The 22633-nt window shown below is 44.4% G+C and overlaps 3 protein-coding genes across 6 annotated transcripts in view; 2 read left to right on the forward strand and 1 right to left on the reverse strand.

Annotated features, from left to right (window-relative positions):
• Positions 1 to 20891, reverse strand: part of LOC147336507 (protein NLRC3-like) — a 41052-nt gene extending 20161 nt beyond the window's left edge. The window contains exons 1-3 of one of the 2 annotated variants that reach the window (XM_086285436.1): positions 17667 to 20891; positions 15088 to 15363; positions 11725 to 13519 (exon numbers count right to left, since the gene is read on the reverse strand). In XM_086285436.1, coding sequence (XP_086141562.1) covers positions 11725 to 13519; positions 15088 to 15352 — 2060 coding nt within the window. In that variant the 5' untranslated portion in view covers positions 15353 to 15363; positions 17667 to 20891. Of the gene's footprint in view, positions 1 to 11724; positions 13520 to 15087 lie in introns of both variants that reach the window. The other variant, XM_086285437.1, reaches the window with a different exon arrangement.
• Positions 1 to 22633, forward strand: part of LOC147336505 (uncharacterized) — a 462456-nt gene that overhangs the window by 80230 nt on the left and 359593 nt on the right. The gene's annotated exons all lie outside the window — the stretch shown is intronic.
• LOC147336508 (uncharacterized) lies at positions 7147 to 9854 on the forward strand. 3 transcript variants are annotated; one of them, XM_086285474.1, is made up of 5 exons: positions 7147 to 7991; positions 8296 to 8475; positions 8844 to 8984; positions 9252 to 9306; positions 9468 to 9854. In XM_086285474.1, the coding sequence occupies exons 1-5, from the start codon at positions 7374 to 7376 to the stop codon at positions 9623 to 9625; spliced, it is 1152 nt and encodes a 383-aa protein (XP_086141600.1). In that variant the 5' UTR covers positions 7147 to 7373; the 3' UTR covers positions 9626 to 9854. The 3 variants fall into 3 exon arrangements, with proteins under 3 accessions (XP_086141600.1, XP_086141601.1, XP_086141602.1); XM_086285475.1 differs by having other exon boundaries at positions 8341 to 8475; XM_086285476.1 differs by lacking the exon at positions 8844 to 8984 and having other exon boundaries at positions 7148 to 7991.

Genomic DNA, 22633 nt, shown 5'->3' on the forward strand with positions numbered 1-22633 from the left:
AAATTGGTGCCGCCCTTTTGTGAATCGGAGGTGGAGTCGTTTTTTTCTGCTTTTGAGCGTGTGGCTGCCGCGTTACAGTGGCCGGAGGAGGTCTGGGTTTTACTGTTGCAGTGTCGGCTGGTGGGTAGGGCTCAGGAGGTGTGGGCTAGCCTGTCGGCATCTGAGAGCTTGGATTATGGTGTGGTTAAGGCTGCTGTATTGCGTGCTTTTGAGTTGGTGCCTGAAGCGTACCGTCAGAAGTTTCGGCAGTGTGTGAGGGGGGGGGATCAGACTTATGTGGAGTTTGCGCGCGAGAAGGGTTTGCTCTTTGATCGGTGGTGCCAGGCTAGTGAGGTTAAGGAGTTTGCACAGCTGAGGGAGTTAGTGTTATTGGAGGATTTCAAAGGGTGTTTGCCAGAGCGGGTGGTTGTTTATTTGAACGAGCAGAAGGTCGTTTCCCTCGCGAAAGCGGCGGTTCTGGCGGATGAGTTTGCTTTGACGCATAAGAGGGGTTTTTCCCCTCCGTTACGTCGGGGTTCTAGAGTTTTGCCGGAGGTGGGGGGGGGGCGTTCTCCCCCGCTCTCGCGGCGTGGCCCTGCGGTGGCCGCTGGGGACCGCCGATGTTTTTTTTGTCATGAGCTCGGTCATCTCGTTGCTTCTTGTCCCGTGCTGAGGGCGAGGGAGGGGGCGCGGGCCAACATTTCGGGGGGGGCCGTGCAGTGTTGCTCCGCGGTAACCCGCCCTAGCTTAATGCCGATTGGCGTCGTTCCGCGGGGGATAGATGAGGTGTTTCGACCGTTTATTTCGTCGGGGTTTTTATCGTTGTCTGGTGATGTGGGGGACCGGGTTCCGATCACCATCTTGAGGGATACAGGGGCGAAGCATTCGGTGGCGCGGCGTGGAGTCGTGCCTTTCTCTCAGCAGTCGTATTGTGGTTCTGACTTACTGGTGTGGGGTATACAGATGAGTATTCTGCGCATGCCTCTCCATACGGTTACTTTGACCTCGTCTTTTGTATCGGGCGCTGTGCGGGTGGGGGTTCGAGATCAGCTGCCGATTGAAGGTATTGATCTTATTTTGGGGAATGACTTGGCCGGGGGAAAAGTGTTTCCGGCTACTCCGGAGGTTATTGAGTGTCCTACCTCGGATCGGTTATGCCACTTTCCGTCGGAGCTGGGTGACTCCACGGTTTTTCCGGCATGTGTGGTTACTCGTGCTCAAGCTCGTCGCTTGGGTGGTGAGGTGGACATATCCGGAATGTTTCCGGACGGCTCTGAGCCGCATGATAGTTCTGTTCCGGGGGTGGATGGTGGGACGGCGAAGGTTTTTAGTGTGGTGTCGGAGGATTTGCGCCTGGCGGTAAACAGGGAGCAGCTCATTGCGGCCCAACAGGCTGATGATACGTTGTCTGCCTGTCGAGCTGCTGCCTTGCAGCCAGGGGCGGTGCCTGGTGCTGCTTCTTATGAGGTTGATCGCGGGGTTCTGTTACGCAATTGGGCTCCGGTGGGTGGGTTGGGGGGTGAGGTGGTCACTCAGGTGGTGGTGCCGACGGAGTACCGACCCCAGGTTTTGAGTCTGGCCCATGAGCATCATCTGTCAGGCCACTTGGGGATTAAAAAAACTTATGACCGAGTGCTTCGTTACTTTTTTTGGCCGGGGCTTAAGTCTGATGTGGCGTGCTATTGTCGGTCCTGTCATGTGTGCCAGGTGTCGGGTAAGCCCAATCAGGTCATTCCACCCGCCCCGTTACATCCAATTCCTGCAATAGGGGAGCCCTTCGAGCATGTTATTGTGGACTGTGTAGGGCCTTTACCGAAAACTAAGGCGGGTTACCAGTACGTACTCACCATAATGTGTGCGGCCACACGGTTTCCAGAAGCTATCTCTCTGCGATCGCTTAGGGCTAAGGCCGTGGTGAAAGCCTTAGTACAGTTCTTTTCTATATTTGGGTTACCGAAGTACATTCAGACCGATCAGGGCTCTAATTTTCTGTCGGGGGTTTTTGCTCAGGTGATGACTGAGTTGTCGGTTAAGCACCGGGTGTCTAGTGCTTATCACCCAGAAACACAGGGGGCTTTGGAGCGATTCCATCAGACCTTGAAGGCCATGTTACGGAAGTACTGTTTTGAAACTGAGTCCGAATGGGATGTGGGCCTGCCGTTATTGCTATTTGCCATTCGAGAGACCACACAAGAGTCCCTGGGTTTTAGCCCGGCGGCGTTGGTTTTTGGGCATACGGTGCGTGGACCCCTACGTCTGCTCCAAGAGGGGTGGCTCGCACAGCCCGACCAGCCGCGGCCCGTGCACAACGTGCTTGACTATGTAAGTTCGTTTAGGGAGAGGCTGCACGCTGCATGTGAGTTGGCGCGCAGGTCGCTTTCTGGTGCTCAGGAGAAGATGAAAGAGAGGTATGATAGGAAGACCCTCAAGCGCACCTTTTTGCCTGGTGAGCGTGTTTTAGTTCTCTTACCCATTGTGGGTTCATGTTTCCAAGCTCGTTTTAGTGGACCGTATGAGATCGAGCGCCAAGTTAGTGACACGGATTACCTGATTAAAACCCCGGATAGGCGGAAGAAGTCCCGGGTTTGTCATGTTAATATGCTCAAGAAATATGTGGACCGGAACCAGAGCCAGACTAACTCTGTTTCCCCTGTGGTGACGGTGGGTTCACCCTCCTACCAACCGGAGGTGGATGGGTTGCGTGAACCCCAGGGACCCAGCTCAGGGGCCCGCTTGGAGAATTCAAAGATCTTGGAGGACCTTGAGGCTCATTTGCTTTATTTGGGTGAGCCCCACAGGCAGGATATTTACAATCTGATCTGTGGTCATATTGTGCTCTTTAGTGACAAGCCGACTCAGACCACTATGCTTGAGCATGATATAGATGTTGGCGAACACCGGCCCATTAAGCAGCATGCCTATCGGGTCAATCCCGGAAAGCGGGCAATCATGAGAAAGGAGGTGGAATACCTGTTGGAGAATGGTTTTGCGGTGCCCAGCTTCAGTCCATGGAGCTCTCCTACCCTCTTGGTGCCTAAATCTGATCAAACCCCACGTTTTTGTAATGATTACCGTAAAGTAAATGCCATCACCAAGCCAGACTCCTTTCCGCTCCCCCGTATGGATGACTGTGTTGATAGGGTGGGCTCAGCCAGATTTGTCACCAAGCTAGATCTTTTGAAAGGTTATTGGCAGGTGCCCCTGTCGCAACGGGCGGCGGAGATTTCAGCTTTCGTGACACCAGACCATTTCCTGCAATACACGGTGATGCCGTTTGGGTTGAGAAATGCTCCCGCCACGTTTCAAAGGCTGATGAACATGGTGCTACTGGGTGTTCAGGGATGCGAGGTCTACTTAGATGATATTGTGGTTTACTCGCTGACCTGGCTAGAGCACATGGAGACGCTACGGGAGGTTCTTGTCCGATTGAAGGGTGCCTGTTTGACAGTCAATTTGGCCAAATGCGAGTTTGGCAAAGCTGTGGTTACCTACCTAGGGAAGCAGGTGGGACAGGGGCAGGTACGCCCTCTCATGGCCAAAGTCCAGGCCGTCTTGGATTTCCCTGTACCAACTACGCGGCGTCAGCTTCGCCGTTTTTTGGGAATGTGTGGCTACTATCGAGGGTTCTGCAAAAATTTCGCCACCGTGGTTATTCCTCTGACAGCCCTGACAAGTCCGTCGTGCCTGTTTTTGTGGAACTCTGATTGTCAGGATGCCTTTGACTCAGCCAAAGCTCTGTTGTGCAGTGCCCCAGTGTTAGGTGCCCCTGACTTCACTCGGGTGTTTAAGTTAGAGGTGGATGCCAGTGCGCATGGTGCAGGTGCTGTACTCCTGCAGGAGGATGACCAGGGTATTGATCACCCCGTGTGTTACTTCTCAAGAAAATTCAATAAACATCAGGTGAATTATAGTACCATCGAGAAGGAAGCTTTAGCGTTACTCTTAGCCCTCCAACATTTTGAGGTGTATGTCAGTTCCAGCCCCGCTCCAACCGCTGTGTATACGGACCACAACCCCTTGGTTTTCCTCTCTCGCATGAGGAATAACAATCAGCGTCTCATGCGTTGGTCTTTGCTGCTGCAGGACTTTAATATTGACATCCATCATCTTAGAGGGGCTGATAATGTTGTGGCCGATGCCCTATCCCGGGTGGAGACCTAGGTCTAGCATCTCTCTAATGAGATGCTTGATTTTAGGTGGGGGGGTGTTATGACCCAGGGTCATTATTTGTGGTACGGGGTTGTTATTGTTTGTATTTGTATTCAGCGATGCTTGTTTCCAGGTGGAGGCCGCCCATTGGTGGAGGAAGGAAAGAGGCCAGCTACAAAAGGGGTTGGACTGGGCCGGTGAGCAGACTTTTCCTGGTTCCCCGTGAGCTGTGTGGCTGGGGACCGTCGTGGCGTGTGACTGCAATATTAATGTTGAAAAAGGGTTGTACCTGGGCTTGGTAGCTGTAGGGGTGGGAAGCCGTTTTCTTTTATTCCCCTCTTTTTTCCTGTTTCGGGTAGGGAGACAGGTTAGAGAATTGTATTTTGTTTTGGAATCGTGGGAGGTAAGTTAGCTCTGTTTTTCTTTCTAGTGTGTTTTGTTTGTTGTTTTGGCATCGCCCACCCTGAAGCTCGCTACCTGTTCAGTGAATAAATTAACCAAACTCGTCATTCTGCCGTGGTGTGTTTTTTTTTGTTTGTGTTATTATGTATCGGGTTTATTTTTTTGTTGTGTTGCACCCCGGCTTCGGGCCGGTGTGTAACAGTACAGATGATGGTTTCAAACAGGTGCCATTCATACAGGTAACGAGTGGGGGACAGAAAAGCGTCTTACAGAAGACGTTACACACTGTTAAAAAAAATCCGTAAATTTAGGGGTCCCTTTACCGTGGATTTGCTACGGATTCGCTCCGTTTTGCGAAATACGGAAAGTTTGCTGTTGCGCAAGGCAGAATTTTCTCCCCCAGCCAGAATATTCCGACGCCATTACTTTCAGTGCGGTCAGTGCCTACCTAAATTTCTGCAAGTCACAAGGAAAGTTGGAAACAGGTTGGTTGTGTGGAATGAGAATGAGAATGGAGTGCCACCTTGTTCCCCCTCGTACATTAAATTGGTCTCGATAGGCAGTTGGTAGTGGTGTGTATGTGAGTGGACGTTTGCTGCTAGCTGCGTTAGCATTAGCCAGCCGCCTGCGCTTCGTAAGTACGTCAAAAACCATTTTTTCCCTCCCTCTTACATGAAATTTGGTCTCGATAGTCAGTTGGTAGCCGTGTGTGTTTCATGGTAACATTTGAATGTGTGGGTTTTGCGTTATTTTGAAGCGTGGTTTGCCCAACTAAAGTTAACGTTAGCCCATAAGTTGGATGTGCACGCTTTTGTGTGTGTGTGTGTGTGTGTGTAAATTAGCCACATGTGTGTATTGTTATAGCTCGCTGTGTTACGTTAGCATGCAACTGAACATGGTAATAATTAAAAGGGGTGATAGTTAAGTAGAATCAGATTTCATTGCAGAAAACATTGCAGCCCAAAGAGAGTGGCCCATGCAGCCCAACGCAGATTACTTATTTGAAGGTACCTGAAAAGTGAATATGCTTCACTGTGCTGATATAAATTTATTGTTTTCATATTGATTCTGTTCTGATTCTGGCTATCCGTCAATTGGCAAATTCAATCTCTTAAAAATGTTGACTTGTAACATTTGTGGCTTTAACGCTCGGTCTTCGACTGATTACTTGAAACACTGCCGAACACACAGAAATAATAATAATGTATCTTTTTATGTGGCCATAGGGATTGCAGAAGGAAGTTTAACACATACAGTAGCCTTGCTGTGCATATGTCACGAGCTCATGTAGACAGAAGGAGCACACAAACATGGAACCGTAATGTGTCTGTACAGTTAAGGTGCTTGTTTAATTTTTGCAGCAGTGAATATGATGATCTTAAAACTTTAAAGTGTCATTTGAGTGGTCACATAGATGAGGGTTTGACTGTAACGTGTCCCTTTGATGGATGTTCTAAGACATTCAATGTAAAGTCATCCCTAACGCATATTTCCAGATACCATAAAGGGTGGGATGTTACCAAGATAGCCCCAGTTCATATATGTGAACTAACAGAACGGTCTTTCCAAGGTGAAGGATCACATGTAGAACCTGAAGAACCTGAAAGTTTTAACATTGATGCAGAACAAAGTGATAATTTCTGCAGTGATCAAGTGAAAGACAACTTCACAGAGAGTCTTGCTCAGTTTTACTTGGGTTTACAGGCAAAATATTTGGTTCCAGCCTCCACAATAACAGAAATAGCAAATGAAATGAGAACTATAAGTGATATTCAACAGGAATATACTGTGGATGCACTAGCCTGTGAACTGGGGCAGTATGGTGTTCCAAGGGAGACTGTAACATCTCTTGGGAATAGTATATACGAGCAGAGCCCTATGCACAAGGCATTACATTCTTATTTTAAAAGGTGCATTAGGGCAAGTAAGAACTTCATAAATGTAACCAAGTCTCTGGCTGAACGGCACCAGTTGCTTCAGGCTTATCAGTCTTGTGGTACCTTGTTTCGTTCCCAGGTTCATGTCTCAGACTCAACACGGTTCTATCCAGAGCTCTATGACCAGAACATAAAGACAGTGGTTGGAGAATTTGATTTGAACTCAAGTAACTCAGTTGTCACAGAGAGTGTGCAGGTTAAAGGCACTACATATGGAAATGGAATGCTGGTCTTACTGAGCTACGCAAAAGGACTACTGCAGTTAGGACAAATAGCAAGCATTTTTGTAAAAAATGAAACTACTGTCCTACTTTTGCTTCGAGGGAAAACTGCCAGCTGGATACCTGATCTTGGACTCTATGAACTTGATGAAAATGCTTCTGACCTGTTCAGTTGCCATGATTTGAACAAACTTGATGATTATCATCCACTTTATTCTTACCAGAGAGGTACTCGGTGGCTCATTCCTCTTAAACACACACCAACATGGAACTTGTGAAAAACTATGTCAAGAAAGCAATGCCATCGCTCAGTAGCGATCAGATGGATACACTCATGGCTAAACTGGAGGAATTAGGAGTTCTCTCTGTAGATGACCTGAGCCTTGTGGACCCGGAGGACATTAAAGACACTCTGCCATTCATTCAGTGCAAAAGATTCATCAGAGCTGTCAAAGCATTGGAAGCAGGTGAGTTTTTGCCCCTCTGTTTTAATGCAAGTTTTCTGAAACTACAAAGGTTTATTCCAAAAATGCAAAAAAAAAAAGTTGCCATCAGCTGTACATGGCAATAATTACTCTATAATTGGTTTTCATAATTAGGTCCATTTGTATTCCTGGTTGACCCAAACTGGACATTGAGGACCAATGTATTAATTGATTTGCAACAATTGTGATGTGTTTAATTTATGGAGATGTTTGTCATGTCATCCATAGATTCACAAACTCCACCGCAGTTCACCCGGCCTGGCCCCTCATCAACACCTGAACCACAGAGGTTTCAGCTGCCCTCAACACCACCTGAGACAGCCGACTCCCCATCCCAAGACGCATATTCTGTACCATGGCACAAATTTCCCTCAAAAGTCATGGATGAGTTGCGTGAAAAAAAGTACATAATGGGGAAAGACAGACGAGAGATGGTTCGGATCGTCGCTGAAGATTACCTCCATAAACACCCAGGAAGACCTGGTAGACAAAAGCTGAGGGAACTCGCCAGTATGATTGTAGGACAATATCCTGCCTCCTTCAAGCTGACAGAGCCGTTTGGAAACAAACCTTTTGCAAAAGATGGTTCTGAAACTCTCTTTCGTCAGCTGGAACACAGAATTGAAAATATGAAGAGGCCACAAAGCTCACTGAAGAGGCAAGCAGGGGGTGAAAATTCAACAAAGAAAAGGCCCAGGAATTCAGATCTGTATGGATGTGTGGCGTGGGATCCAATCATTGAGGGGGCCGTGTGTAGAGAAGACCTGCTGTCTAAACGAGATGAGTTGAAACGTGCCTTTCAAACCCAGGATCTTCAGGTGGGTCTGCAATCATCCATTACAGATACAGAAAGCTTTATTAATCCTCGAAGGGCAATTCGGTTCCTACAGTCCACCATCTAGACATACAACCATTCACACAGCAATAGTATATAGCAGGAGTAATGCGATAAGGTCTGGGTCCAAGTACAATTTAGGACACATTGTGAAATTGTAGATCGTCTGTAGATCACTATGCCCATAGTCAATTGAAATTGATACCCTGTTTTATTATTTTAATTGGTTAGTTTTGGTTAGTTTGACTAACTGTTCGACTGTTTGTCTAACTGCCTCATATCTTTAGGAGTCATCTGTTCGAAAATTGATGACTGAAACATATCCCATTCAGCGTGAAATCCTCAACGATGATGATACCACTATTGCTGTTGTAAAGGACGAGTGGCCGTTCCTGTTTGAAGTTCCTCACCTGTTTGATCATGCATCTAAACTCCTTGGCTTCTCTGTACAAAACAAGCTGGCACAGGTGTGTTGTTATTGTTATTATTATGATTGTGCTGTGCTGTTCCATATGGAGAGAATTTTGTCTTTATTAATCAATCAGAAAAAGATTTGCAACCAAAAAGAGAGTTGAGACCAAAAAAGATAAACTGGCAACCAATCAAATAGAATAACTTGGATGAACAATCAAATGGAATAGATTTGAGACCAAAAATCAGGAAGTGACAACCAAAAAAGCAGGACATTTGAGATCAAAACAGAACAGGTTGCAAATGAAAATGAAATAATTCATTTTTATTTTTATTTTTTTCAAAATTCTCTCCATAGCTCCAAACGAAAATGAGTGTTAGTCTTATGTACTTGTACAAAATTAACACCTTGAACCTTGAACAGGAACTTTCCAAAAAAGAAAAGGGGATCAATGACTTCCTTGACTCCAAAGGGATGAAGATGGGCGAAGGTCCAATACAGCTCATCTGTGGCATTTCAAAATACTTCAAGGAAGACTCTTATAAACTCTTCCACAAAAAAGAGGTAGATGTTGTAGATTTTAAACTGTGTGCAAGATAATTATTTGCATCCAGTGGTGAACCAAGTAACCAACCACAGTAGGAAGTATAGATTCCCCTAATTGTGCTGCTGATATTCTCTATAAACTCTCTATCTATAAACTATTTACATTAATGTTTTTGCATAATGGCTACCTCTGTCTGATGAAGACACTAGCAGATAGTCAATTTGCCAGCAGGTTTGTGTGTACTGGAAACATTAATTCATGTATCATGTCTGTCACCAAAACAGATCTCTGCAGATCCTGAAGTCGAACTCCCAGTGACCCCATGCATCCTAATCAGAGGTTTGTAGTTAAATCTTTTTTTGTATCCCAGCAAGCTGTTGTTAGCTGTTGTTATAAGCTGTTGTTGTGTCATATTTATTAAAGAAATGTTTTGCTTGCCTTAAAATATAGGATTTTTTTTTTTTTTTGTAAATGGTACATGGTTTTTATCTGTGTTTAAGGTGACCAGCAATTCAAGATTGCTGTTGATGGGTTACTTGTCAATGACCACATCACCTCTCCCATTGTGGCCTTGAGCTACGTCTTCTCCATGTTTTATGTCTGCAACATCCAATACCCACCGGAGATGGCTTTTACTCTCGAATTCATGCAAAGGTAAGCACTCATTGTTTGGAAATACTTTGTAAATGTGACTTTGCCGTGCCTTTCTGCACCTGACCTGCTTTTTGTCAATCTACACTAAACCCGTTTGTCTGAGATGTACAAGCTCAAAATGTGTCGTCACATGCTGTGAGCTTTTAGATCAGCTGTTATTGGCTTATGATCCCCCTGAATATGGATTTGTTCAGAGATTTTGTAGCTCCCTGTTGAAGACTATTGTTGGAATAAATGTGTCATATCTTTTTAAAGGGCAGGTAACATGCTTTTTGCTTTAAATAGCGTCCTAAGTCAATCAATAACAAAACAAACATAACATGATTCCAGTTGGGAAATGGAGCAAAAACATATTTCTCTCAGAATGGTTTGTTGACACAAAATTCGTTTGAGCTATCTCTTTAAAACCATTAGCACCTGAGACCAGGTTATGTCAGTGGTGGTCAAACCTTTTCATGTCAAAGACACACAAACTGAAATTTATTTGGCTGCAGACCCCAAACTCAAAATATGTTGTTCCAGGGACCCCCCCCCCCGAAGGAAAGACTAAACATATTAATTTAAAAAATACTACATAGTGGATTCATGCCCAAATGTTAATACTTGTACTGAGTACAAGTTTCTCCACTCCATGTTTGAATAACCCCCAGGACAGTCCGTGTTCAAATGTGCTGTTACACCTTTTGATAGGACAATGTCAACTGTGTTTTCTATCCCCTTCTGTGTTCTGTGCATTTATAATATCCCTGCATACACATTGAGGATGCATGCTGTCATGTGTTGGTGATAAGCAGACTTCTCACCCTTGCAAACATTTCTGTATATGCACAGTGTGAATGCATGTGTCTTGAAAAGACAAAGGAAGAGAGCTTAGCCACTGGCACCAGCACCACAACAACATTGGGTTCTAGACAGATGGTCAACTAGAATGATAGAGAGGTTCACACATAGGGGCATATTGAAGAAAACAAATGTAGGATTTTATTGAACTGCTCCACTCCTGTCAAGCCACACTACATGTGCAAACTTTGTCTGCATATCACTATTGTTTTGTTTTTTTCCCTCAGAGTTTTCTTTGGGGTCAATCCTGAGCGAGGCTCCAAGGCAGAGAAGAAGGGGAAGAAAACGGCACTTCATTCCTCCACAGGTGTGCAAGCTGGTTTCTCAGCTGAAGGAATTTGAATGCAAGCAGAAGGAATCTGAATGGGCCATTTGAGCTGTTCTCAGAGCTCAGAAAATACCTTTTTGGACTGAATGTACACACACACACACACACACACACACACACACACACACACACACACACACACACAAAGGCAAATCCAAAAACATGGGGCTTGGGAGTAGAAATACAGATTTTTACAGTATTAGGTGAGTTCAGATGGTTTAACTAGATGCCCACAACACACATGCTGCAGTTTCAAATCCCCCATGTTAAGGGGGAGGGAAGGTGGGCGATATTTGTCATTCCAGTTAAGCTTTTCCTGTCATTGTGGAGTTGGAGGTGTAAGTTTTAATTTTTTTTTAGTTTTAAGTTGTTTTAAGAGTTTTAAAAATCTCTTTATGGCATGTTGCACAGTCATCCTTCTAAGGTCATGGTTGTTATTGCTGCACTGATGTTTTATAGAAAAGTTGTATAATGTAATACTTCTAATGTTCTATTTGTTTTTTGTAGAAAGGTCAGCCACTGGTTGCAGAGCTCTGCCTGTCGGTGTGATATGTGGAGTTGGAGGTGTAGGTTTCTGCATCCTCCTGGAGGGGGCTCCTCATTTTGCACTGACAGGTGAGACAGCAACAGCAATTCTGGCAGTTTTATTGTCTTATTTTGTCATTGTCTTTAACAAATCAATTTGTTATTAATGCCTGTCAGCCTGTGGATGCTAAAAAGTTGCTAGATTTGGCATCTCCCTGTTAAAGGACATGGCTGTACTTCTTTGAGAAAACAGCTGGTTTATGAATGTAAAATTTCTCTGAATGTGAAGGTGATGTTCTGAATGTTTTAATGGTTGTAGTGTAAATATTGCAAATCATTCACCACAAAAAGTGAAATCACTTTAAAGCACTGGCAGCTGTTAAAGGAAATAAATAAAAAAAATTACTTACAGAGCTTTGTTGGAGGCTTTGACCACTGGCAGCAGCCTCAGAAGAGCCTCCTCTGAAGCAGAGTATTTCTTCAGGTCAAACACATCCAGATCTTTTTCTGATGACAGTAAGATGAAGACCAGAGCTGACCACTGAGCAGGAGACAGTTTATCTGTGGAGAGACTTCCTGAACTCAGGGACTGTTGGATCTCATCCACTAGAGAACAATCATTCATTTCATTCAGACAGTGGAACAGATTGATGCTTTTCTCTGCAGACAGATTCTCACTGAGCTTCTTCTTGATGTACTGGACTGTTTCCTGATTGGTCTGTGAGCTACTTCCTGTTTGTGTCAGCAGACCTCGTAGGAGAGTCTGATTGGTCTGCAGTGAAAGACCCAGGAGGAAGCGGAGGAACAAGTCCAGGTGTCCATTGGGACTCTGTAAGGCCTTGTCCACAGCACTCTGATAAAAGAAATGTGGTTTATTTTTTCGTTTAAATATTTTAAATAACTGAGATTTTTGTTCTTCCAGCAGATTGAGTCCAGAGTTGATGAAGGTCAGATGGACATGAAGAGCAGCCAGAAACTCCTGAACACTCAGATGAATGAAGCAGAACACCTTGTCCTGGTACAGTCCTCTCTCCTCTTTAAAGATCTGTGTGAACACTCCTGAGTACACTGAGGCTGCTCTGATATCGATGCCACACCCTGTCAGATCTGATTCATAGAAGATCAGGTTTCCTTTCTGCAGCTGATCAAAAGCCAGTTTTCCTAGAGACTCAATCATCTTCCTGCTCTCTGGACTCCAGTGTGGATCTGTCTCAGCTCCTTCATCATACTTGACCTTCTTCACTTTAACCTGAACCACCAGGAAGTAGATGTACATCTCAGTCAGGGTGTTGGGCAGCTGTCCTCCCTCTCTGGTTTCCAGCACATCCTCCAGAACTGTAGCAGTGATCCAGCAGAAGACTGGGATGTGGCACATGATGTGGAGGCTTCGAGCTTTCTTGATGTGGGAGATGATCCTGCTGGCCTGCTCCTCATCTCTGAATCTCTTCCTGAAGTACTCCTCCTTCTGTGGGTCAGTGAACCCTCTGATCTCTGTCACCATGCAAACACAGTTGCGGGGGATCTGATTGGCTGCTGCAGATCGTGTGGTTATCCAGAGGCGAGCAGAGGGAAGCAGTTTCCCCCTGATGAGATTTATCAGCAGCACATCCACTGAGGTGGACTTTCTAGGGTCAGTTAGGATTGTAGTTTTGTGGAAGTCCAGAGGAAGTCGACACTCATCCAGACCATCAAAGATGAACACAACCTGGAAGTCTTCAAAGCTGCAGATTCCTGCTTCTTTGGTTTCAGTAAAGAAGTGATGAACAAGTCCCACCAAGCTGAACTTTTCCTCTTTCAGCACATTCAGCTCTCTGAAAGTGAATGGAAATATGAACTGGATGTCCTGGTTGGCTTTGTCTTCAGCCCAGTCCAGGCTGTATTTATGTGTTAAGACTGTTTTCCCAATGCCAGCCACTCCCTTTGTCAGCACTGTTCTGATTTGTTCATCTCTTCCCGGTAAGTCTTTAAAGATGTCTTCTTCTCTGATTGTTGTTTCTGGTCTGTCTGGTTTCCTGGATGCTGTTTCAATCTGTCTGACCTCATGTTCTTTATTGATCTCTGCAATCTCTCCCTGTGTGATGTAGAGCTCTGTGTATATCTGATTAAGAGGGGTTTTGTTTAATGTTTCTGAAATTCCCTCAACCACACACTGGAACTTCTTCTTCAGGTGAGATTTCAGTTTGGACTGACCCCTTTTCAGAGCCTCTAAATGAAAACAACAAAATAAAAGATAAGAGATATTAGCATTATTAGTGTGTTGTGGAATTGTTTATACAGAACAAAGAAATGTAACTGCGCCCTCTCCTGCATTTTGACATTACTTTTCTTTCAGATCTTTTTCTGATGTATAAATTCTTTTTTATTTTAAATAATTAGACAAAACCCTATCTAATGTTCTTGTGCACTTGAGGAAAAAAGGAATTCTGTCAAGTTTTCAAAACTTTGACCTCAGTGACATCATCTCGGAGTCCTAAGTTAGTGCTGCTTTCACTCTTGAAAATCATTTAAATCTCTTGAGTTCACCATCGGGTGATTCACCCTCCACATCTTCTCGAGCTCTTCTCTGAGCGATTGGTACTTCTCCAGCTTCTTGTGTTCCTTCTTCCTGATGTTGCTGTCATTCGGAACTGCTACATCTATCACTATGGCCATCTTCTACCAGAGTTTTGTCCATCTATATCTGGAAGTCCCACAGGATCTTAGCTCGGTCATTCTCCACCACCCTTGGGGACATCTCCCATTTTGACCTCGGGACTTCCAGGCCATACTTGTCACAGATATTTCTGTACACTATGCCGGCCACTTGGTTATGGCGTTCCATGTATGCCCTGCCTGCTAGCATCTTGCACCCTGCTGTTATGTGCTGGATTGTCTCAGGGGCATCTTTACACAGCCTGCACCTTGGGTCTTGCCTGCTGTGATTGACACCAGCCTCTATGGATCTTGTGCTCAGAGCTTTTTCCTGTGCTGCCATGATTCGTACCTCTGTGCTGTCTTTCAGTCCAGCTTTGTCCAGTCACTGGTAGGATTTCTGGATGTCAGCCACCTTCTCTATCTATGCAGGGGCTTGTCCTTCCATGATGGTTCCTCCTCATCCTCCTCTTTCTTGAGTTTCTGCTGCCTGAGGTATTCACTGAGCATGCGGTCGGTACTGACGCTCACCAGTCCCCGGCCTCTTTCCTTCCGCTTGGCATATAGCCTCAGGGTGCTGGAGTTGGGGTGAAACCCTCCATCCATGGTCACGAGCTTCCTCATCTTGATGTCGGTGACTTCTATCTCCTTTTTTAGCCAGCGTATTATCCCAGCAGGGGTACCTGATCATGGGGAGGGCGTAGGAGTTGCGGATAAGTGGAAGGATGGATAGTTTAATGTATCTTGATGAGTATCATATGTTGCTTTAGATGAGTTTCATAGAGCTACTCTATAACTATAATAATTGTCAAAAGTATTAGGCAAATCCTGTACTAGGTTCAGCTAGATTGTTTAGATCAACTTTGGATTACATAGTTAGATAACAAGCTAGTAATTTTGGAATAATAATCATTTGAATAGAGTAATAATTCAGTCATTATAACTGTAGGGATATCACGCTGGAACACATAACGTCATAATAATTTACAATGGTAAAACACTGGAAAGTGTATAAAGCACCTGATTGGTAACAGTTCTAAAAACACATTTCGAAAATTTTAAAATATATACAAATAAAAGAAAAATTAAATTAACATGAGAGTGAGTAAACAGACCTTTGTTACACAGATGTGTGGCCTCACCTTTCTTTACAAATGATGATCGATGCAGTTCAGAGAAGAGAACTGGATCTAGTTTCCGAAGATGTTTGATCATTATCCTGCAGGCTTTGTTTCCTTTTTTCCTAACTGTGTCAACAAAGCACCGAGCCTTATTTGCTCTGGATTTGTTTTCTTCTATTATTGATTCTTTTTCCAAATCATCTAAAATGGCATCACTAACAAGGGCTTCAAGGAGCTGTGTAAGGATTTCTGTTGACACCCTCCTCACAAATTCTCTCCGCAACATGAGAAGCTCCTCTAAATGAAGAAAAAATAAACACAAACATCTATCTTAGTAAACTTAACACTTTTAGGAAGATGTGCCAATAGATTAAGATTGATAGATTTCACATGTGAGTGAATTCCGATGACTTTATATTTGAATCTAAAAGTCCCATGAACTCCCAAGATGGAAAGTATAAGCACAGTGTTGTGCCATTTCTTCAAGTACCTGAAATCTATTGTTATCTAAGGGAGGTCATTTCCAAAACTCTTATTCTTATGCTCCCTGCTTATTGCCCATAAAACTTCACAATATACATCCTGTTGGGCAGGCTGTTTCCATCTAGACAGAACCTGACTCACAGACACAGGTTTGTAACTGTGTCTCGGTCTGCTGCAGTAGAAATGCTAAACATATAAATTAGAAACAGCTACATTGATTTACGAGATTTGTTAACTTGTATCCGCACTTACGGACCCTCTAGGGACCCACTTGCAGTGAGTTTTTGCTTCAGTGTAGCCTAGTGTTTAGTCGCTCTCCGCGCACTTTCATTGATGACATGACGTGGGTCTCTTACCTGATCAGCAAATTGCGGGAGCGAGCCCTGAGGGGGGCAGTGATGGGTGTTGACCCATTCCTTGCCGTTCTACTCCTATGACATGTTTTTAGGTCAGTTTAAAACAACGTTTGCTTAACCTGTTTCTGAGAATGGTTCACTTCGAAAATTGCTAACCCTTCGTCAGGGTCAGTGAAGTATAGCAGCGGAGGTGGGCTTGCCAGATCAAGCGTAACAGGGGGTATTTCTCCGTTGAATGAGACTATGACAGATCAGCTCACCACCCGTGATGAGCCTGCTTCAGGTTAGGAAAAGGAAAGGGTTAGGGAACTTTTCCAAGTTTCCTCACGTTAGTTCCACACACAGTTCAGCACCACACTGGAACCTATGCAAATTGGCTGGTCCCAGTTGTCCCCGGAGGAGAGGGAGCGACTTTTTTTCTTGTGGATCTTATCTGTCATCCACCCAGCTAATCAGCCCACATAACAAAATTGGTATGGCCTACACAATGTGCTTAGACATACCGCAAAGAATGACGGACCTTTGGTGGCCCAGACCTGGTTTGCCAGAGATGGCCCACACATGGGCCAGCACAAGGCCAGTTGCATACACACTGCTGGCCCTGTGCTGTCCCAGAACAGTTTCAGCTCTGGCCCCAGATATCAGCCTAATGTGTACCTTAATCAAGTCGTGTAATAACAACATGTGCCAGAACATTCAAAAGTAACATGACAAAACTGTTCAGACACTGATTCTTATATAACACTTTACTACTCTCCCTGATTGTGCTCTCTACAACAAGCCACATTCACCTAATCACACACTTTCTCTTAACTGAGTGCTTCCTAACTACATTAATACATATTCACACTCCCGACATGCAGACTGGAAGAGCCAGGGATCAAACCACTAACCTTCTGATCAGTAGGTGACCTGCTCCACTGCCTGAGCTACAGCCACCAGGTGGTAAATATGAGTAAACCGTTAGTAGGCTTTGGATAAAGTGTAAAGTCACAAACCTGTCAAACCTGCATTTGAAACATTGGCTACCACAGCAGTATAGTATTGCAACATGGCATTTGGGTCTTCTAACTAAAATAGGAAAATAGGAACATAAACAGTGCCGTCATTGCCAGATCTGGTGCACATCTGGTTGACATACACTCTGCCATGACACCAGTCAGTCAGAAGTGCCAGCTTGTTGCCAGATCTGGGCCAGACCTGTTTTCTGCAGGCCTGGGCCACATAAACCAGACCACAATTGAGCCAGATGTGGCATGCCATCACATAGACAGTGCCATCTATGCCAGGCCTGGCCCATATCTTTACGACATACGTCTTATCATGCCAGAAGTCAGCCAGCAGTGGACTTGATACCAGATCCGAGCCAGACCTGCTTGTTACGTGGGAGTGACGTCAAGCCCTTATAAATTGGGGTTCTGAGCAAAGTCTAATAAATGTTGAAATCCCAAAACGATTAGATATTCTAGATATTCCCCTCATGCCATTAGAGCCCCCCCAAACACACACACACCACACCAATTGCCTAGCTTCAGCGTGCACCCTAGGCACCTTGTGGAAGACACAGAACAACCATTTATAGTCTGGACTGATCACAAGAACTTGACTTACTTACTGCATGCTACAAGATTAAATGCTCGGCAAGCCCTGCTACTCTTTGGTCCTTTAACGTCTCAATTTCTTACCGTCCAGGTTCTAGGAAAGTAACGCCAGATGCTCTCCCCCGCCAGTTTGACTCTGACTTGAATCACTCAGAGTTACCTTTTATACTTCTGGTCAGCTGCAGGATTGGGGCAGTCTCATGGGACGTGGAGGATCCATTTATTGCGCACTTCAAATGGAAACAGATATTGGGTCTGGCAGACTGGTGCTATGCACCCGCGGTGGTTCGTTCAAAGGTCCTTGAATGGATTCACACCTCCAAGTTCGCCTGCCACACAGGCAGAGGTAGGACTTTCACTTTGATTAAAAGACACTTTTGTTGGGAGACATTGGACAGGTACATCAGGGAGTATGTGGCCACTTGTACTGTGTGTGCCAGGAACAAGTCACGGAATCAGCGTCCTGCAGGACTGTTGCAGCCATTACCCAAACCAAATGGCCCATGATCCCATATCACATTGGATTTTGTCACAGGACTCCTGGTTTCTGCAGGAAAAACTGTCATACTCACCATTGCAGATAGATTCTCAAAGATTCCCCACAGCCTCCTGGGGCAGGTGGAACACATCTTCCAACTCCATGGGATCCCTGCAGAAGTAGTGTCTGATAGGGGTCCACAATTTTCATCTCAGGTTTGGAAGGCCTTTTGCACAACCTTGAGGGCTAAGCCCTGCCTAAGGTCTGATTATCATCAACAGACTAATGGATAAACTAAACACCTTAATTAAGAGCTTGAGACCACACTGTGTAACCACCCATTACCCTGCCACCTGGTCTGCTTCTCTCTGGGTTGAATATACTCACAAAACTCTTGCCTTCTATGCCACAGGCTTGTTCCCATTTAAAGTATTCATAGGTTATCAGCTGCTGCTTTTTCCTCAGCAAGAAACTGAGCTCACCATTCCGTCCATCCAACACCACCTGCAATGTTGCCATGGTTTCCTACAATGGACCTTTTAAGGTAGACAGAGTAATTAGCCCTACGGAGGTCAAGCTAACACTCCCTCCATTGTTACGGATTCACACTTTTTTCCATGTCTCTCATGTTAAACTGGTGCTCTCAAGCCCTCTGTGCCCTCCTTCCGATGCCCCACCTTCACCCCAGCTTATCATTGGACACCCGGCCTACTTGATCTTCAGCTAACCTGTGTTAGTGTTAGGGTGTCAAAGCTTTCTTGTCTTTTGTCATAGTTAATATTCTTGTTTACCTTGTGTTTTCTCTGCTTTCAGTAATCTGCCTGTTCACCTTGTTCATCTCTTAACTATACTGACGTTTACTAGGACACTGGTCTTCTTGGCAAATTAAGTTCAGTTCATGCCCCGCTTTTCTCATCACTCCATCTGCCTGCCTTCCTCTCACAGCAATTGGGATTCATTGGATCACTTCATATGGAAAAATGCCAACTGGAGACTCACCCGGACCTTTTGGACTATCTTTCCGCTTCCCCGCCATCCTCCACCTGCTTTGAGTGAGACATTTTAACTCCTAACACTGTTTTCCCCGATAAACTACTGGAACTCTCACTTCACGGACAATAAAATCTGAACTGCACCATAGCTTACAATTTATGCTTCATGCCTTTTTCAAGGCTCATGTTTGTGCCAAAGTTCACAGTTTATGGTTGTTTGTTCACAGCTCACACTTGTGCCATAATTCATAGTTTATGTTTGTTAAATCACAGCCTGTAAATAAAACTCAGTATCACATCTATCAATGCTTCCATCTGTGTCTGCATTTGGATTCATTCTCCTTGTCTGGCCTCCAGGCCGTAACACTGGCCAGCACGGACTGTTGTCATTCATGTGTTAGTGATAAAATATGTCAGCCTTAGTCTCAGCACTTAGGTCCTCGGGTCTGGTATAAATATAACAAAAAGTGATCAAGCTTTTGCTCACTATATTGAATCATGAATGAATGATTTAATTGATTTTTAATCTACAAATTTAATCTACATCCAAATGTCCATATCAACTTGTGTCTTGTGGGATTAGAGAGTCACTGAGCAGCAGTGTTGGGACTAACGCGTTATTAAGTAACGCGTTACAGTAACTACGTTATTATTGTGGTAACGAGCACGGTAACTAGTTATTATGCCAAAATCAGGAACGCGTTAGTCGTAACTGGGATTTAGATAGGGTCGTTACTCGTTACTTCGTGTGGTGGCTATCGCGGAGCTTCCACAGATTCAGTAACATTAGCAAGTGGTGGAGGCCAGCAGGAGGATGAGAGAAAGCAACACGTTCTCGGGCTGGAGAAAGGGGACGCAGAAGGAAAAGAGACCCGAGGCGGCCGCCGGTCCAAGTGTGAACTGAACTTCAGGTAAGAAGTTATGACCTGCAGTCTATCTGGGTCAGATATAAACCAAGTTTAGGTGGACTTTATTTTCGTTATTCTGACTTTTTCCGTACTGCGTGCTAGCTAGCATGACGGAGTTTCTATACAGCTGGGTGGGTGCTATGAAGGTAATGATGTTGAACTTTATTTTGTTCATAAGTTATTAGAGTTGTCAACCGTCCCGTCTGGTATTCAGAGAAAATATTACGCGTTTCTTATTGAGGTGAAAAGGAACAGTTTGTCCTGTAATTCAGCTACAATGAAAAAGACACTAAGCTGGAGTTATTCTATGTCTTTGCTGCACAGCTGCCTCTTCTCCTCTCATTCTCCCCCCTCCCTCTCCCGTTTCTACTTCAATCATGAAAACTGATCAATGATCAGCTGATCGGCTCTCTTGTTTGTTTATCGCCCACTTTGCGCCGAAAGAGGAAACCAGCGGATGTCGCGCTAAACAACAGCAGCACGTTTAAGCTTGATCAGCTGTTGTTAGAATTTATTTAATATTAATTTCTAGTATCAGCTGATGTTTGCTGGAGCCACAGCTGCAGAAAAGCTGCTGGTCATGATATCGGTTTGTATATCTGGTGAGAGGGAAACATGAAGATGAAACCAGGAGATGTCCTTACTGAATCATCAGAGCTGAACAGGTGATGGAGAAACAGGTTTACCTTTTAGGTGACATGAATGAGTTGAAGGGAAGTTATGAACTGTTTCTGAGAGACAAATAACACCAGGATCCTTTTTTAGGTAGCTGACAGCTGGTAACTGTGCAGGTGCGGATCTAGCAAAGTTTTGCCAGGGGGGCCAGATAGGGCTTTAACAGGGAGAGGTGGGCACAAAGAAATACTTTTCTATCTTATTCTCATTTAAAATGTCTAGCTTTTAAAAAATAATTATCTGAATCTTACAACAAACGATTGATAGATTGATGCATATATACCATCAAAACAGTGTACATCACTGTCACAACAGCGTTTGTTTTCATTCAAAGGCTTTATCATTTTTCCTATAATGGTGGGCCGGTCTCTAGTCAAAGTGTCGGGGCCAATTTTCTGTCCCAGTCCAGCCATGTATGCAGCTAATCTGCAGTCTGGTGTTACCAACATCTTCCTATTCAGAAGGCAGAATTTCCGAGGTATGAGTACAATCGAAAGCACCACGACTGCAGTTTTTGTGTTGGATGTAAAAGGCGTGACGTAGGCTAGAATCATGGCAGCAGTCAATGACGGTCCAGGCATGGGATTTCTCTCGTGGAAATATGCACATTATCTTTTCCTGTCTATTGGTAGGTGGCACAGTGCACTTGTGGCAAGTAAACAAGCTAGAAGACTGCCAAAGTTATGGAAGCAACACATTAACAAGAGAATTCTGAGTAAAACCAAAGTTACTTTCCCTAGTAACTAGTTACTTTGAAAGTAACGAGTAACTTGAAGTAACTGAGTTACTTTTGAGAGAAGTAACTTGTAATGTAACTAAGTTACTATTTTAAAGTAACTTACCCAACACTGCTGAGCAGTAAAGGATTTGTCCTTTGTTGGTCATGATAATGTTTAACAGTGTAGTTGTAGCAGATGTTGACTCTTACCTTCTGATGAAACTGATAAAGCTCCTTGGGATGAGAGATTTCCTGCTGGAGGAAGGCACATCTTGAATTACAAAACTGCCATTTGAGAGTGAAAATATTTTAGGCTTCAAAGCCATATGCAGTGGGAAAAAAAGTATTGAATTCATCATCAATTTTCTTAGTAAATATATTTATAAAGGTGCCACTGACATCAAATTCCCAGCAGATATCAGTAACCCTTCCAATCCACACATGCAAAGAAGCATAGATGTCTATGAATTAAGTTATGTGTAATACTGAGAAATAATAATGGGAAAAAGTGTTAAACACATGAAGAAAGGGTGGTGCAAAAAGGCATGGAAAGTCATGGCACCAACTGAGGCTGCAGATATAGCCGTGCCATAAGGGAAATCAGTGAAAGTACAGGGACAAGAGGAGAAAAAAGAACTCTACTCAAACTGGGCACCTAAATGAGAGACCAGTTTGACGACAGTAAAAAAACACCTCAGCACAAAAAAGCACATGAATATTCCCATCTACACTATGTAAGCCTGTGACATGCATTTCGGATGGGTGAGGGTGAGTGAATGCATATCTGTGACACTTGTGTACTTGCTTGTGTGTGTGTGTGTGTGTCCTGTTTTCACCTTTCACCCAGTTAAGCGGAAGTCAACAGTCCGCAGCCTACGGAGGTGGGCTTGAAAGGATATGGGCAAAAGTGTCAAACAGTCCCGTTGTCAAGGAGAATTTTTGATGTTCCCATCAGCCTTGGCCTTTGAGCCAAATGAGATGATGATAATGGCTATTTGGGTTAGCACGAACAGACTGCATCTGAAATTTACAGTTGTTCTTAATGACCATCACTGGTCACCAGGTGTATCAATTTCCCGTTGAAGAGCAATAAGATTCTCCAAGATCTTCCCCATATTGCGTTTAATAAGAACAGGCTGAGTACTCATGGCTCTCACCATTGCTTCGATCATAGGGGCCAGCCTTGTGGGGATTTGAACAGCTGTAGTCAATTTCTTCAGTAAGCCAGGGCCAAGTCAGCTCCGATCACCAAGAACCCTGTTATCGTGGTTCCAAATAGGTAGATGTCTTCAATGTCATCAATTGACAGTCCCACCAGGCACACGACGAGCCAGTTCTACCATCCATCCATTGTTT

The sequence above is a fragment of the Aulonocara sp. 'chitande type north' Nkhata Bay genome, linkage group LG3 (assembly GCF_057382095.1).
Source record: "Aulonocara sp. 'chitande type north' Nkhata Bay isolate Kocher_YH1m ecotype deep benthic linkage group LG3, A_spYH_male_GT1.1, whole genome shotgun sequence".
Classification (NCBI taxonomy): domain Eukaryota; kingdom Metazoa; phylum Chordata; class Actinopteri; order Cichliformes; family Cichlidae; genus Aulonocara; species Aulonocara sp. 'chitande type north' Nkhata Bay.

What these genes read in the sequence shown, in the direction of transcription:
- LOC147336508 (XM_086285474.1), top strand. Translation starts at nt 7,374, where the DNA reads ATGGAGATGTTTGTCATGTCATCCATAGATTCACAAACTCCACCGCAG. An exon ending in TACAAAACAAGCTGGCACAG is followed by an intron (nt 8,476 to 8,843) that starts GTGTGTTGTTAT and finishes AACCTTGAACAG; the next exon opens with GAACTTTCCAAAAAAGAAAA. An exon ending in CCCATGCATCCTAATCAGAG is followed by an intron (nt 9,307 to 9,467) that starts GTTTGTAGTTAA and finishes TCTGTGTTTAAG; the next exon opens with GTGACCAGCAATTCAAGATT.